Here is a 12,220-nt window from a genome sequence, read left to right on the forward strand (position 1 = left end):
TTTTTTCATTAATAAATAAAGAAATATTTTATATTTGTTATTTTTAAATATTCATTTAATATATACAAGGCCTTTGTCTTATGAACAGGACTTCATAGATTCCAAACCCGGCATTCGAATTTTTCTGTTCATTGTAATGGAAAATACCGTGCAGCGGCTCCTATGCGCGGTAAGATGATTCTTGCAAAACACTCGCCACTAAACTTCTATCCCCGATGTAAACAGAGGCTCTTGATGTTGTTTGCAAAACAGCGATCCTTTGTTACAGTAGCAAATGCTCCATTGTTCAGTATCGACTTCATTCAGACAACACGGACGTGGAAAGTGGCGCCGCTCGGCACAAAACTATGGGAATTTTCATGAATTTTAGCAAAATTACCCAGGAAAATAAGGAAGAAATGTTGTAAATGCGGAAACCAGAATAATACGGATGAGGTAGCTGTTGATTTGTTTGACATTTGGTAGTCATTTTAGATAGAACCTTTAGCTGTTATGAACTTCTATTTCACTTAATTACCATAGTGCTGATGATTCAATGGTGCTTTTTCAAATTTTATGTTTTATTGCGTGCCATGTACATAATTACATTGATAGCTTTTATAATGAGCCTATTGTACATTTTACAAATAAGTACAAGTTGTAGGCCAAGACCAGCTTTTTCAAAAGCACTTAAGTTAAGTGACGTAACTTCAAAATTGCTTTCCCCAATCTGCCTTTCTCTATCAAAACAGTACTCATTTCCCAAAATGACAATTTTTCTTATAGACTGAACAGCCCTTGAGTGACTTTCTCTGGCAGATTTTACTTCAAGTAAAGGGAAAAGACAATTCACACTCATAAACGTAGCCGAAACGCCAGCTTTTTTGAAAAGCTCTTGTTTTTCTTGTTTTTCCTTCTACAAAGAAAATTTTTCTGTCAGCAAGAATATTATTCTGTAAACAAGAATCCTTGTTTAAGCACAAACAAGAATCCCTGTTTTAAGCACAAACAAGAATCCCTGTTTTAAGCACAAACAAGAATCCCTGTTTTAAGCACAAAGAAGAATCCCTGTTTTAAGCACAAACAAGAATCCCTGTTTTAAGCACAAACAAGAATCCCTGTTTTAAACACAAACAAGAATCCCTGTTTTAAGCAGAAACAAGAATCCCTGTTTTAAGCAGAAACAAGAATCCCTGTTTTAAGCACAAACAAGAATCCCTGTTTTAAGCACAAACAAGAATCCCTGTTTTAAGCAGAAACAAGAATCCCTGTTTTAAGCAGAAACAAGAATCCCTGTTTTAAGCACAAACAAGAATCCCTGTTTTAAGCACAAAACAAGAATCCCTGTTTTTTTAGCACAAAACAAGAATCCCTGTTTTAAGCACAAACAAGAATCCCTGTTTTAAGCACAAACAAGAATCCCTGTTTTAAGCACAAACAAGAATCCCTGTTTTAAACACAAACAAGAATCCCTGTTCTAAGCACAAACAAGAATCCCTGTTTTTTTTAATTTAAGCACAAACAAGAATCCCTGTTCTAAGCACAAACAAGAATTGCATCTAAGAAGAAACAGGACAAGCTATTCCGAAAAGCAACAAAAAAATTGGCGTGGCCTCAGCAAGCTTAACTGGTTTGAGATCACTTTCACTTTTTCACACCTGTGTGAACCATATGGACTTACTTTCACACATGTTCTTCTTGCCGGTCCTTCCGTTACCAGGTTTCCATGGCTGGTCGTTGTACAGAGGTGCACAGCGCTCACAGTTTACTCCCGCGGTGTTGTGGCGACACACGCACTTACCATTCACCTACAGAGACACATGTCATTGAGTAAATGTATAATAAAAAGGTAAAGCAGTCATCCTCAATTGAGGGACTCTGGGATCCAGACTGTTTATCGGGCCTTTTAGCCGGTTCATATTAGCCGGTTCCTTCTAGCACAGAGCTCCAAGCCCGCGGATACCGTAATTAGCGCACCAGGGGACTTCTAGCCCGAGAGGTGACCGGCCGCAGTCCACTCCCCCGGGGAGCGTTGATTAAAATCGGGCGGGCTGACTGTTCTTGGGCCACCGAAGGAAATCGCTAGCGACCCTGTACTAGTCTGGGCTCCCAGGGTACTATTGAGGTGAAGCATGATAAGTATACTATAGCTAGTGGTAGTCCTATGCATCACCCCTGCTCGATAAGTGTGTTCTTTTACGTGTGACGCTTGGGGCTTATGCCCAAAGCTCCCTCATACACGGGGCCGTCGGCTTTACGTCACCATCCGAATGCAATCCTTTACAACATGTCTGAGCTGGAGTCGACCCTAGGATCGAACTCGGGCCCCAGCTTTTTTTTAAAGCATTTCTTGTTATTCTTATTCCTCCAGCCTGCTCCATTTAAGTTCCAACAAAAATCTGAGAACTGAGACGTTCACTTAGTGTTGCCTAACAGCTATGGGACCTTGCAGAGTTGTCATCCTGTAAGAATGCAGAGAATCCCAACGAGTTTTCCCCTATCTCTGATGTGGGAAGCCCAATGGCACTCGTCCAAAAGAAGACTTAAACAGCAGCCAGGCATTCTGGCAGCACTGCACTACCAAAAATGCTGTTTCTTATTTTTCTTGTTTTCTTATTTTTTCTTATTGAGAGAAAGATTTTCTTCCATAAGGAATTTCAAGAAAATCAAGAAATCTTACGCAAAACCTTTGTACGTTAAATCTTACATTAAGAGTTTTATTCTTGTTTTTCTTAGGTGAAGAGAGGATTTCTAGTCTGATTTTTTATCAGCAAGAATATTCTAGAAATTCTAGTCAATCTTTCTTCCTTATTCTTCACACAATATTTGCTTCTAGTTTGGTGAAATGGAGTATTTTACAGAATCTACTCTTAAGATTTTTATTCTTGCCATACATGAATTTTTCTTTAGACTTTCATTTCACTAGGAAAACATTCTTGACATTTCTTGTTTTCTTGATTTAGGAAGTCTGAGGAATATGATTCTTGCTATTCTTAGTATATCTAAGAAGATGTAAGGATTTTCTTGACCAAATACAGTTAAGAAAAATGAGAAAATCAAGAAACTGTAAAACAAGTAATTCCCAAGTGTTTTTCTGTTCGAATTCCTTTTCCACAAAGTTAAAGAAAGATGTTTCCTGCTTTTCTGTGTTATCTAAAAATGAAAGTTCGAATTTGCATGATTTCCTTTCTTTTCTTAGCATTGTAAAGCTCAAGAAGATAATTATTGTTTTTCTTGTAATGAGAAAGTAATTTATGCTAATTTAATACTCCCATCATCCTTTGCTGTAAAGAGAGTTTGAATGTGGACCGTTGAGTTTGGGCTCCAGCTGTATTTGCCTGATGTGCGGTTTAGATCTTACAATAATAGGGAAAGATGTGGCTAGTTTCGTGAGGACACTTTTTGGTATCATGTGGGACTCACTACACAACGTAGATGACTTGTTTTAAGTTCCAAAATGCTTCCTCAGGCCAACGCCATCAACAGATATGCTCCAGGTATGTTATAGCCTGTCTTGCATGAAAATAACTTATTTCCCAAGTAGATACTCTTAGTTTTGTGTTTGTGGTTGCATGATACAGCCAACCAGTAATTGCAGAGCATGTACGTTTAGTGCAGTTATACCTAAAAGGTATTAAAAAAGTTGAAGTATATCATTTTCAAGCAAATGCACAAGCCCCCCCTCCCCCATGCATGTATATGGGGGAGGGGGGCGATATAGGAAAATGACAGTCACTTAAACTCTTTGTGTGTTTTTCTAGACTTAGAAACCTTTGTTGTGTTTGTGGTTGCATGATACAGCCAACCAGTAATTGCAGAACATGTACGTTAAGTGCAGTAATACCTACAAGGTACTAAAAAAGTATAAGTATAACATTTTCAAGCAAATGCACAAGCCCCCATCCCCATGCATGTATAAGGGGGAGGGGGGCGATGTAGGAAAATGACAGTCATCGTCATCTTTTTTGTGTGTTTTTCTAGACTTAGAAACCTGTTGGACCAAAGAAGATGCCCCCGTCTCAAGTTTGGAAAATCTTTCAACAATTACAAGTCATTGATTATAAGAAGGACAGCTACAACACTGCAGAACTGACAGTTTTAGAAGGACAATTAGTAATTTGTATGAGCACAGAGAAAATGTGCTTTTATCACAGCATCAAATGTGAAACATTTATGGAAACAATTGTATTGCAAACTGGTTGATCTTTGCAATCCTTGGTTAAGAATGGGCATTAGAAAGAAAAATCCAAAACTGTGTATTAAACAATTAGATCAATGATAATAAATATGATTGGAACATATTTAAATTATATTATCGTTGATTTATTAAATGGTATTCTTGATTCAAGACCTCCATCTTGATTCAAGAAACTGTTTCTAGGTTTAAGGAATTCATTCTTGAGGACAGAAAGGTATTCCTACAACAAGAACCTCACTCTTAGTGCAAGAAACTCATTCTAGGTGTAATAAATTCATTCTTGAGGACAGAAAGGTATTCCTACAACAAGAACCTCACTCTTAGTGCAAGAAACTCATTCTAGGTGTAATAAATTCATTCTTGAGGACAGAAAGGTATTCCTATTACAAGAACCTCACTCTCAGTGGAGGAAACTCATTCTAGGTGTAATAAATTCATTCTTGAGGACAGAAAGGTATTCCTACAACAAGAACCTCACTCTTAGTGCAAGAAACTCATTCTAGGTGTAATAAATTCATTCTTGAGGACAGAAAGGTATTCCTATTACAAGAACCTCACTCTTAGTGCAAGAAACTCATTCTAGGTGTAATAAATTCATTCTTGAGGACAGAAAGGTATTCCTATTTCAAGAACCTCGCTCTTAGTGGAAGAAACTCATTCTAGGTGTAAGAAATTCATTCTTGAGGTCATCAGAAAGGTATTCCTATTTCAAGAACCTCGCTCTTAGTGGAAGAAACTCATTCTAGATGTAAGAAATTCATTCTTGAGGACAGAAAGGTATTCCTATTTCAAGAACCTCGCTCTCAGTGGAAGAAACTCATTCTAGATGTAAGAAATTCATTCTTGAGGACAGAAAGGTATTCCTATTTCAAGAACCTCACTCTCAGTGGAAGAAACTCATTCTAGACGTAAGAAATTCATTCTTGAGGACAGAAAGGTATTCCTATTTCAAGAACCTCACTCTTAATGCAAGAAACTCATTCTAGGTGTAAGAAATTTATTCTTGAGGACAGAAGAAATAAGGAAATGTCAGTGAGGACGTAACAAATATAAACTTTTTCTTAGAATATTTTCCTCTGAAATTTATATATCTAAGATTAAAATTCTGTGCCAAAGAAGAATCATAACAATAAGAAAATTTATTTCGAGGTTTTAGTCACATATGTGTGAGAAAAAACAACTTGGTCAGAGAAAAATATTCTAAGAAAAAGTTTATATTCCTTACGTCCTCACTGACATTTCCTTATTCGTTCTTATTCTTGCACACAGAATAATTTTCTTTCTGGAAGATAATTTTTCTTCAACAAAGAAAAAACAAGAAAAAACGAGAATGGCATTTTTTGTAGTGTGGGACATGTTAGAAATTACTTTCTCTCGGCCAAGAATCCGTCTGACATCTCGGCAACTTCCGACAAGGATCGGCTGAAGAGGGAAGAGTGAAGACTAAGATGGCTGAATAATCTTTGTGCCCGCCTTTTTTGATCTGGGTCGGATTCTTTTGATTGGGCATGCTTTAAGTGTTATTAGGAGTTAAGCTCAGGAAATGTACCACTTGATACACAGGTTGACATTGTATGACGGTTAAGTTGACCTTGGGGTAATAGATGGCAAGGTTAGTTTTCCACTTGAATTGTTTAACGTAAAACATGCTAAATTTGGTGCTGAGTGTGTAAATTGTTATGCTAAGGACACACCAATTTTCTTTGTTGATTCTCAGATTTTTTCAGAAAAAAATTGGAGTGACAGGGTGAAAAAAAATGAAAATAGATTTTTTTCCAAATAGTCTGGTGTAAAGATAAGGGTTTAGATAACATAAAGAATAAGATTATTCAAGTTTCAGCTTTGTATATATGGCTCATTTTATGCAATGCACCCCTTTCTTTGATCTTAGAATTTCAGTAACAAAATTACCTTTTGCCATGTGATTTATGGATTGATATTGAGAAATAGTTTTAATAAATGAAAAATTATGACTTATGATCAATATGAGGGTTATGTTTTTGTAAAATGCAAAATGCATGAATCTGTGAATATGCGTACAAAATTGTTTTAATCGCAATTAACTTTAAACACCACAAAACATCCTTTCTCCTTCTACTACAAAATTAAGTCCTGCAAAAATAACTGAAGTTACGGTATGTGACAGCCGTCTATAGATGTTTGCCATGATGACAAAACACAAGACAGAGAATTTTGGCAATATTCAGGGTGTCGTCCTTTTGTCACTCAGTCCAAAATGATCTTATCAATGTAACATGAGATACATGTTTACTACAAAATGTATGTCATGGCTAAGGCTTTACCAGGCTCCACAGGTCGCTGGATATATAGAAATTTTGGCCCAGAACCCAGCGGTCCCAGGTTCGAATCCCCAGATGCCATCGATCTTGTGCCCTTGGGAAAAAGGCACTTTACACGACTTTCCCCACTCAACCCAAGTGCAAAAAACGGGTACATTATGTGTGTGGGTCACGACATCAGCAATAGCTGCCTGTGTTCCACGTGTATTGCACTGTTGCAATTCTAATCAAATTTTAAAAATCAAATAGACGGATAACATGCCAGAAAAGTTAGACCGCTATGGAAGTTTGCGACCTCTAGATTACCGTTTGTAGAAGTCCTCACAGACCTCGTGGATGGCATATTGGACTCTCTCTACGTAGCCGACTCCCTTAATATTCACTCTATTTGGCCAATTTCTACTATTTTTCTGGCCAGCCAAGGAGCCTGGTAGAGGCTATGTCAGGGCCTGAAGTTTAACTTTGAAAACTCTTCTGTTCAACTTAAAGTTAGTAAACACAGACTGAGTTGTGCAAATTTGTTTTTTGGTCACACATACAATTATAGAGACTCTGAAAATTTAGAGCTCCCCCTACCAGCTTCCTTTCAAGCTGCAGAATATTATGCACAGATGACAAAAGAGCACAGTGAAAATGTGCATCCAAACCGTTAATCTATTTTGGTGGCTTAGTTCTACAACTGAACAGATAGTAAAATTGGGAGTTAAAATTTGTGATGGGAATAGTGACCCAATTTTTTTTTTTTTCAATTAATGGGAAAAACAGGACAGGCTATTCCGAGAAGCAACAGATTAAATTTGTGTGGCCTTACAAGCATGAATCTGTCAGTGCTTTGAGCAGTGTTCAAACCCCGACATGTAATGTTACAAGTAAACCTTGCCAGAAAATCTGTTCCCCTTAATTGCGTTTGACGTCTCTGGCAGTCTTTTCAGACATTGTAACTTTGATCCAAGCCACACTCCGGCACTCCAGCTATGCCTGTACATCACAATGGATGGGGACTTCAACCTACCTGGTAGGCCATCCACCCACAAAATTCCTGAGTGTTTAAAGAGGACCTACATGGGGGGGTAGTGATTACGAATCACGCAACATTTTTGCTGCCTATTACGTTTTACGTTAAATTCTCAGAGGGTCTGCATGGGGGGTAGTGATTACGATTACGCAAAATTTTTTCTGCCGATTACAAATTACGTTAAATTCTCAGAGGGTCTGCATTGGGGGGGTAGTTTGCTGCCCATTACGATTTACGTTAACTTTTCAGAGCTGAGTACGAATTACATTAAGTCATGAGGCTTCCCAACCGACCGTACCACTTTTAATTCGACTATTTCTGCGTCAAAACTGTTAATTTTATGTTTGGAGGTGATGATGAATCTGTTTATGTAATCACACTAAATGGTATAACATATTTTACCCTACACAATTAAATGAAATATGTGGATATGTCAGTTGAAGCATTGAGACAATATTTAATTTCAACTCGCACTTCGATTGTCAAAATAAGGTAGCAAAAACATCAAAGAGTCAGACCTCCCCTACATTGAACCTATTCAGACCCTCTGTATGCCAGCCTGCTATCCACCCACAGAATTCCTAAGTGTTCTGAACTGTCTTATAACTGTGATTCCGTGGCAAACCCTCTGACAGTATCTTGACCCACTTGTTGAAGTAGTTGACTGGTGATTTGTTGTTGGAATGTGCTGAGTTAATGTTAAGTGACTCAGTTAATGTTAAACTTGTCCCAGGCTTGTCAATCAACCAGCACACTTTAATCTATGAGGGCCTGCATGGGGGGGGGGGGGGGGCTGGGGTCACGACAACACTTTACGCTACATTTGGAGGGCCGGATACGTAGTACGCTAAATTCAGAAAGCCTCCCTACGCTCTACGCTAAATTCAGAAAGCCCCCCCCCCCTACGTTCTACGCTAAATTATGGAGTGGTCGGCAACGCTCTACGTGAAATTAAAACGGCCAATTACGCTCTACGTAAAAGGGGCATGCAGGCCCTCATCTATGTGTTTGAACACTTCCAAAAATGATTTTTCTTGCTTTTCTAGTTTTCCTTGTTTTTCTTAGCTTGTGGACAAATTTTCTTATTTTAAGAATGCATAAGAAAGAAAAAGGAAGAATTGGTCTGATTCTTTCCATGGAAATTCTCATAACATTTTCCTAATTCTCTTAAGTCAAGAAACTATTTTAACCATCAAGAATTTCTAGAAATTCAAGTCTAAATTACTTGTTTTTATTGACTTTAAGATTATTTTTCTTGTTATGATGAGAAAACTTAAGACTTTTGTTTCTCCCCTTTCTTGAATTATCTTGCTTCAAGACAAATTTTCTAAGAAAAAATTACTTACGAAAGAAATTCTTAACTTGTGGACAAAATGTTTTTCTTAAAGTTTAAAACACAGTTTTCTTTTTTCAATAATTCTTATCTGTGTATAAGTCTTAGAACAAACAAGAATAATAGGAAAACGCATCTTTCTTCATTGTTTTTCATTTTGTCTTTCCATTGTCTTCCTTGCATTCTTTTAAATTTGTATTGGAATCTTCCCTCTCCTACTAATAGACACTTCTCTTTCCCTTTTTGTTTGTAATCATCCCTTTGGCCCAAAATGCTTTTCTACCGGTATTATCATAATCTCTTGGATTCTCACCTCATTAAAACCTGTACAGTATTTAGCAAAATATTTTTCAACACAAAGAAAAATCACTGCTGAATGATGGTTTCAATATGCCATAATCCATATGGCATTTTTTGTTAAAAACAGGAGATAGCATAGCTAATTATGGCATTACGCAGGCTATTTTTCACTCAGTGTTTCCTATTATAGCTTTGCTTTGAATTCCAATAGGGATTATAAGTCTTATGGCCAAATATTTGTACTATGTAGCACATTGTTTGCCCTCTACAGGTTGGAATTTTGTCACTGTATTTTTCTTTCTGACATAGGCCACACCAATCTTTTTGGTTGCCTCTCGGAATAGCCTCTCCTGTTTTTCTCATTTTGAAAAAACAAAATCGGGTCACTATTCCCATTCACAAATTTTAACTCCCAATTTTACTATCTCTTCAATTCTAAAACTCAATAGGCACCAAAATAGAATTATAAAGGCCTGCACATACCTAAAAAGTGTGGTCACATTGATCATTATAAAGTTATAATTTTTCATTTGTTGAAACTATAACTCAATATCAATCCATATATTACACCTCCGGGGCGTGTATGAGGGAGCTTCAGGCATTAGCCTCAAGCGTCAAACCTTTGCACGTAAAAGAACCCAACGCACTTATCAAGAAGAGTAGGATGACCTGGTGTGCTTGGCCAAAAAACGCGAGCCGTGGCGAAGCGGCATTGCACTACCACTAGGTACTTGAAAAAGCATCATGCTTCACCTCAAATAAGGATGCCTCGAAACAAAAAACCACGCAAAAAAGTGCTGTACAATGATCCCCTTAGTTTCGTGAGCCTACAAAAATCCCGGCAACGATTTTCAGTGAGATCTCACATCACAACGACAGCATATTTTTGCATCATGGACGTCGCTATACATTGTGATAGTAATGACTAAATGAATAGACTTTCAAAATTCAAAATTGTCGGGCCCTAATATTACTTGGGTTAACATGTACCTGTACAGTGTCAGTTTGTTATGACTCATATCATGACATTCTTATCCTCTCCCCCAGTTGTGCTGTCCCACCTGCTAGAGATGATTAAGTGTGCACAGGAATGTCTGGAATTCTGTACATGTACACTCCTTAACTACAGACCACACCAGGCTGGGTGGGACCTGCTTGGACCTGTGACTAACTCTTCATGATCAGTGCATGGCAACAACATGGCTCAGGCCACACCAATTTAATTTCTTGGTTAATGGATTTTTTGGTAAAATTTTGCATGAGGACATCATGAAAACAGAAGGCTGGGGTGAAAACTTGCACCTGACCCTGTTCACTCCCTGAAACTGTGTGCACCAAAGTACAAACTTTCCTCTGAGATTCTGTTTTCATGTTGATTTTCCAATCTAGCTTTTTTGGAAAATTCCGTTAACCATAAATTAGATTGGTGTGGCCTTAAAATACTTTTTTTTGTTTCCTGTAGTATTATTTGCAGGTGGTCTGAAATTTTACCAGAGATTTTGAAAAACTTTTTGTAGGATGGTTGTGTATGTGTGTGTGACAGAATTCAACTGTCTTTTTGTGGAAAATGCTGTCTTAGGCCACACCAATTTTTTTTGTTGCTTCTAGTAATGGCCTCTCCTGTTTTTCCCATTTTGAAAAAAAAAATTGGGTCACTATTCCCATTCACAAATTTTTACTCACTATTTTACTATTTGTTCAGTTGTTAAACTGAATTACCGTACCTGCACATACCTAAAAAGTGTGGTCACACTTTATCATAAGTTATGGTTTTCATTTCTTAAAACTTTCTCAATAAATTTTGTTAATGAAATTATAGTACTTAAAAGAAAGGGCTTCGTTGCATAAAATGAGCCATACAAAGCTAAAACTTGAATTTTTTTATGTTATGTAAACCCTTATCTTCACCCTGGACTATTTGCAAAAAAAATTTTATTCATTCTATTTCGCCCTGTCGCTCCAATTTTTTCTGGAAAAATTCTGAGAATCAACCAATAAAATTGGTGTGGCCTAACATCGAATTGTCCTGGATCATCATGTTCTCACAGTCACAGCCGCTTGAAAATTCTACAACATCAAAATCGTACCATGGCCTACCACGAATGTGAATGGGTCATTTAAACTAAATGTTGTATCGAGTTTTAAAACCACCCACATGCCTTAAGGCCTTTCACAGTGCTACCTGTTCACTGACTCATATTAACTTGTCAGTGTAAACTACTGTAAATGCAGAAACGTTTGCGCTGGTTTTATGTTCGCGGTTTTCGCGGCGACCGTTTCACAGCGAACTTAAAACACCGCAAACATTTTTATCTAATACTGTAGCAGTATGTGACTATAGCACTGCCGCGAAATTAAAACCACCACGAACACTCTATTTTTTCCTTAGCACGAAATTAAAACCAAGCGAACTTAAATGCATTTTACTGTATCTCAAGAATGTCAGGAATGCCAGTTTAACATGGTGTCCACCCCTGCTGCTCCCTGTGTTTGTTATTGATTCCAGTGGACCTGACTGCTGATGGAGGTACAAGTGGTCCATGTAGGCTGACTGATGGCACAGAGTAGCAGGTGTCGCTGAAACTAATCTCCAAGCAGATGTAGTGGTGGCTGCATGCCTCTATTCCATAAGGATTAAAGCCCTATGTTCTGACGCCCCTATGTTCCGACACCCCAGGGCCTATGTTCCGACACCCATATATACAGCCCTATGTTCCCGACACCCCTATACGTTCTGTCAGCCCTATGTTCCGACACCCCTATGTTCTGACATATGTTCGGACACCCCTATATTCTGACACCTTTATGTTCTGACACCCCTATGTTCTGACACCCCTGTGTTCTGACACCCCTATGTTCTGACACCCGTGTTCTGACACCCCTATGTTCTGACACCCCTATGTTCTGACACCCCTGTGTTCTGACACCCCTATGTTCTGACACCCCTATGTTCTGACACCCCTATGTTCTGACACCCCTATGTTCCAACACCCCTATGTTCCAACACCCCTATGTTCTGATACCCCTATGTGCCGACACCCCTATGTTCTGACCCCATATGTTCTGACACCCCTATGTTCCGACGCCCCTATGTT

General features: G+C 38.1%; 1 protein-coding gene and 1 long non-coding RNA gene across 2 annotated transcripts in view; one reads left to right on the forward strand and one right to left on the reverse strand.

Moving 5' to 3' along the window:
* The window catches only part of LOC136435628 (netrin-4-like), a 50,836-nt gene that overhangs the window by 7,584 nt on the left and 31,032 nt on the right, over window positions 1-12,220 (reverse strand). Inside the window, exon 5 of the mRNA XM_066429277.1 lies at window positions 1,661-1,787. Within this exon, the coding sequence (XP_066285374.1) occupies window positions 1,661-1,787 (127 nt within the window). The remainder of the gene's footprint in view (window positions 1-1,660; window positions 1,788-12,220) is intronic.
* Window positions 3,208-4,280, forward strand: LOC136435629 (uncharacterized). The gene is made up of 2 exons (XR_010755870.1): window positions 3,208-3,476; window positions 3,961-4,280. It is a non-coding gene; the product is annotated as an uncharacterized lncRNA (long non-coding RNA).

Source organism: Branchiostoma lanceolatum, chromosome 5, assembly GCF_035083965.1.
Source record: "Branchiostoma lanceolatum isolate klBraLanc5 chromosome 5, klBraLanc5.hap2, whole genome shotgun sequence".
Lineage (NCBI taxonomy): Eukaryota > Metazoa > Chordata > Leptocardii > Amphioxiformes > Branchiostomatidae > Branchiostoma > Branchiostoma lanceolatum.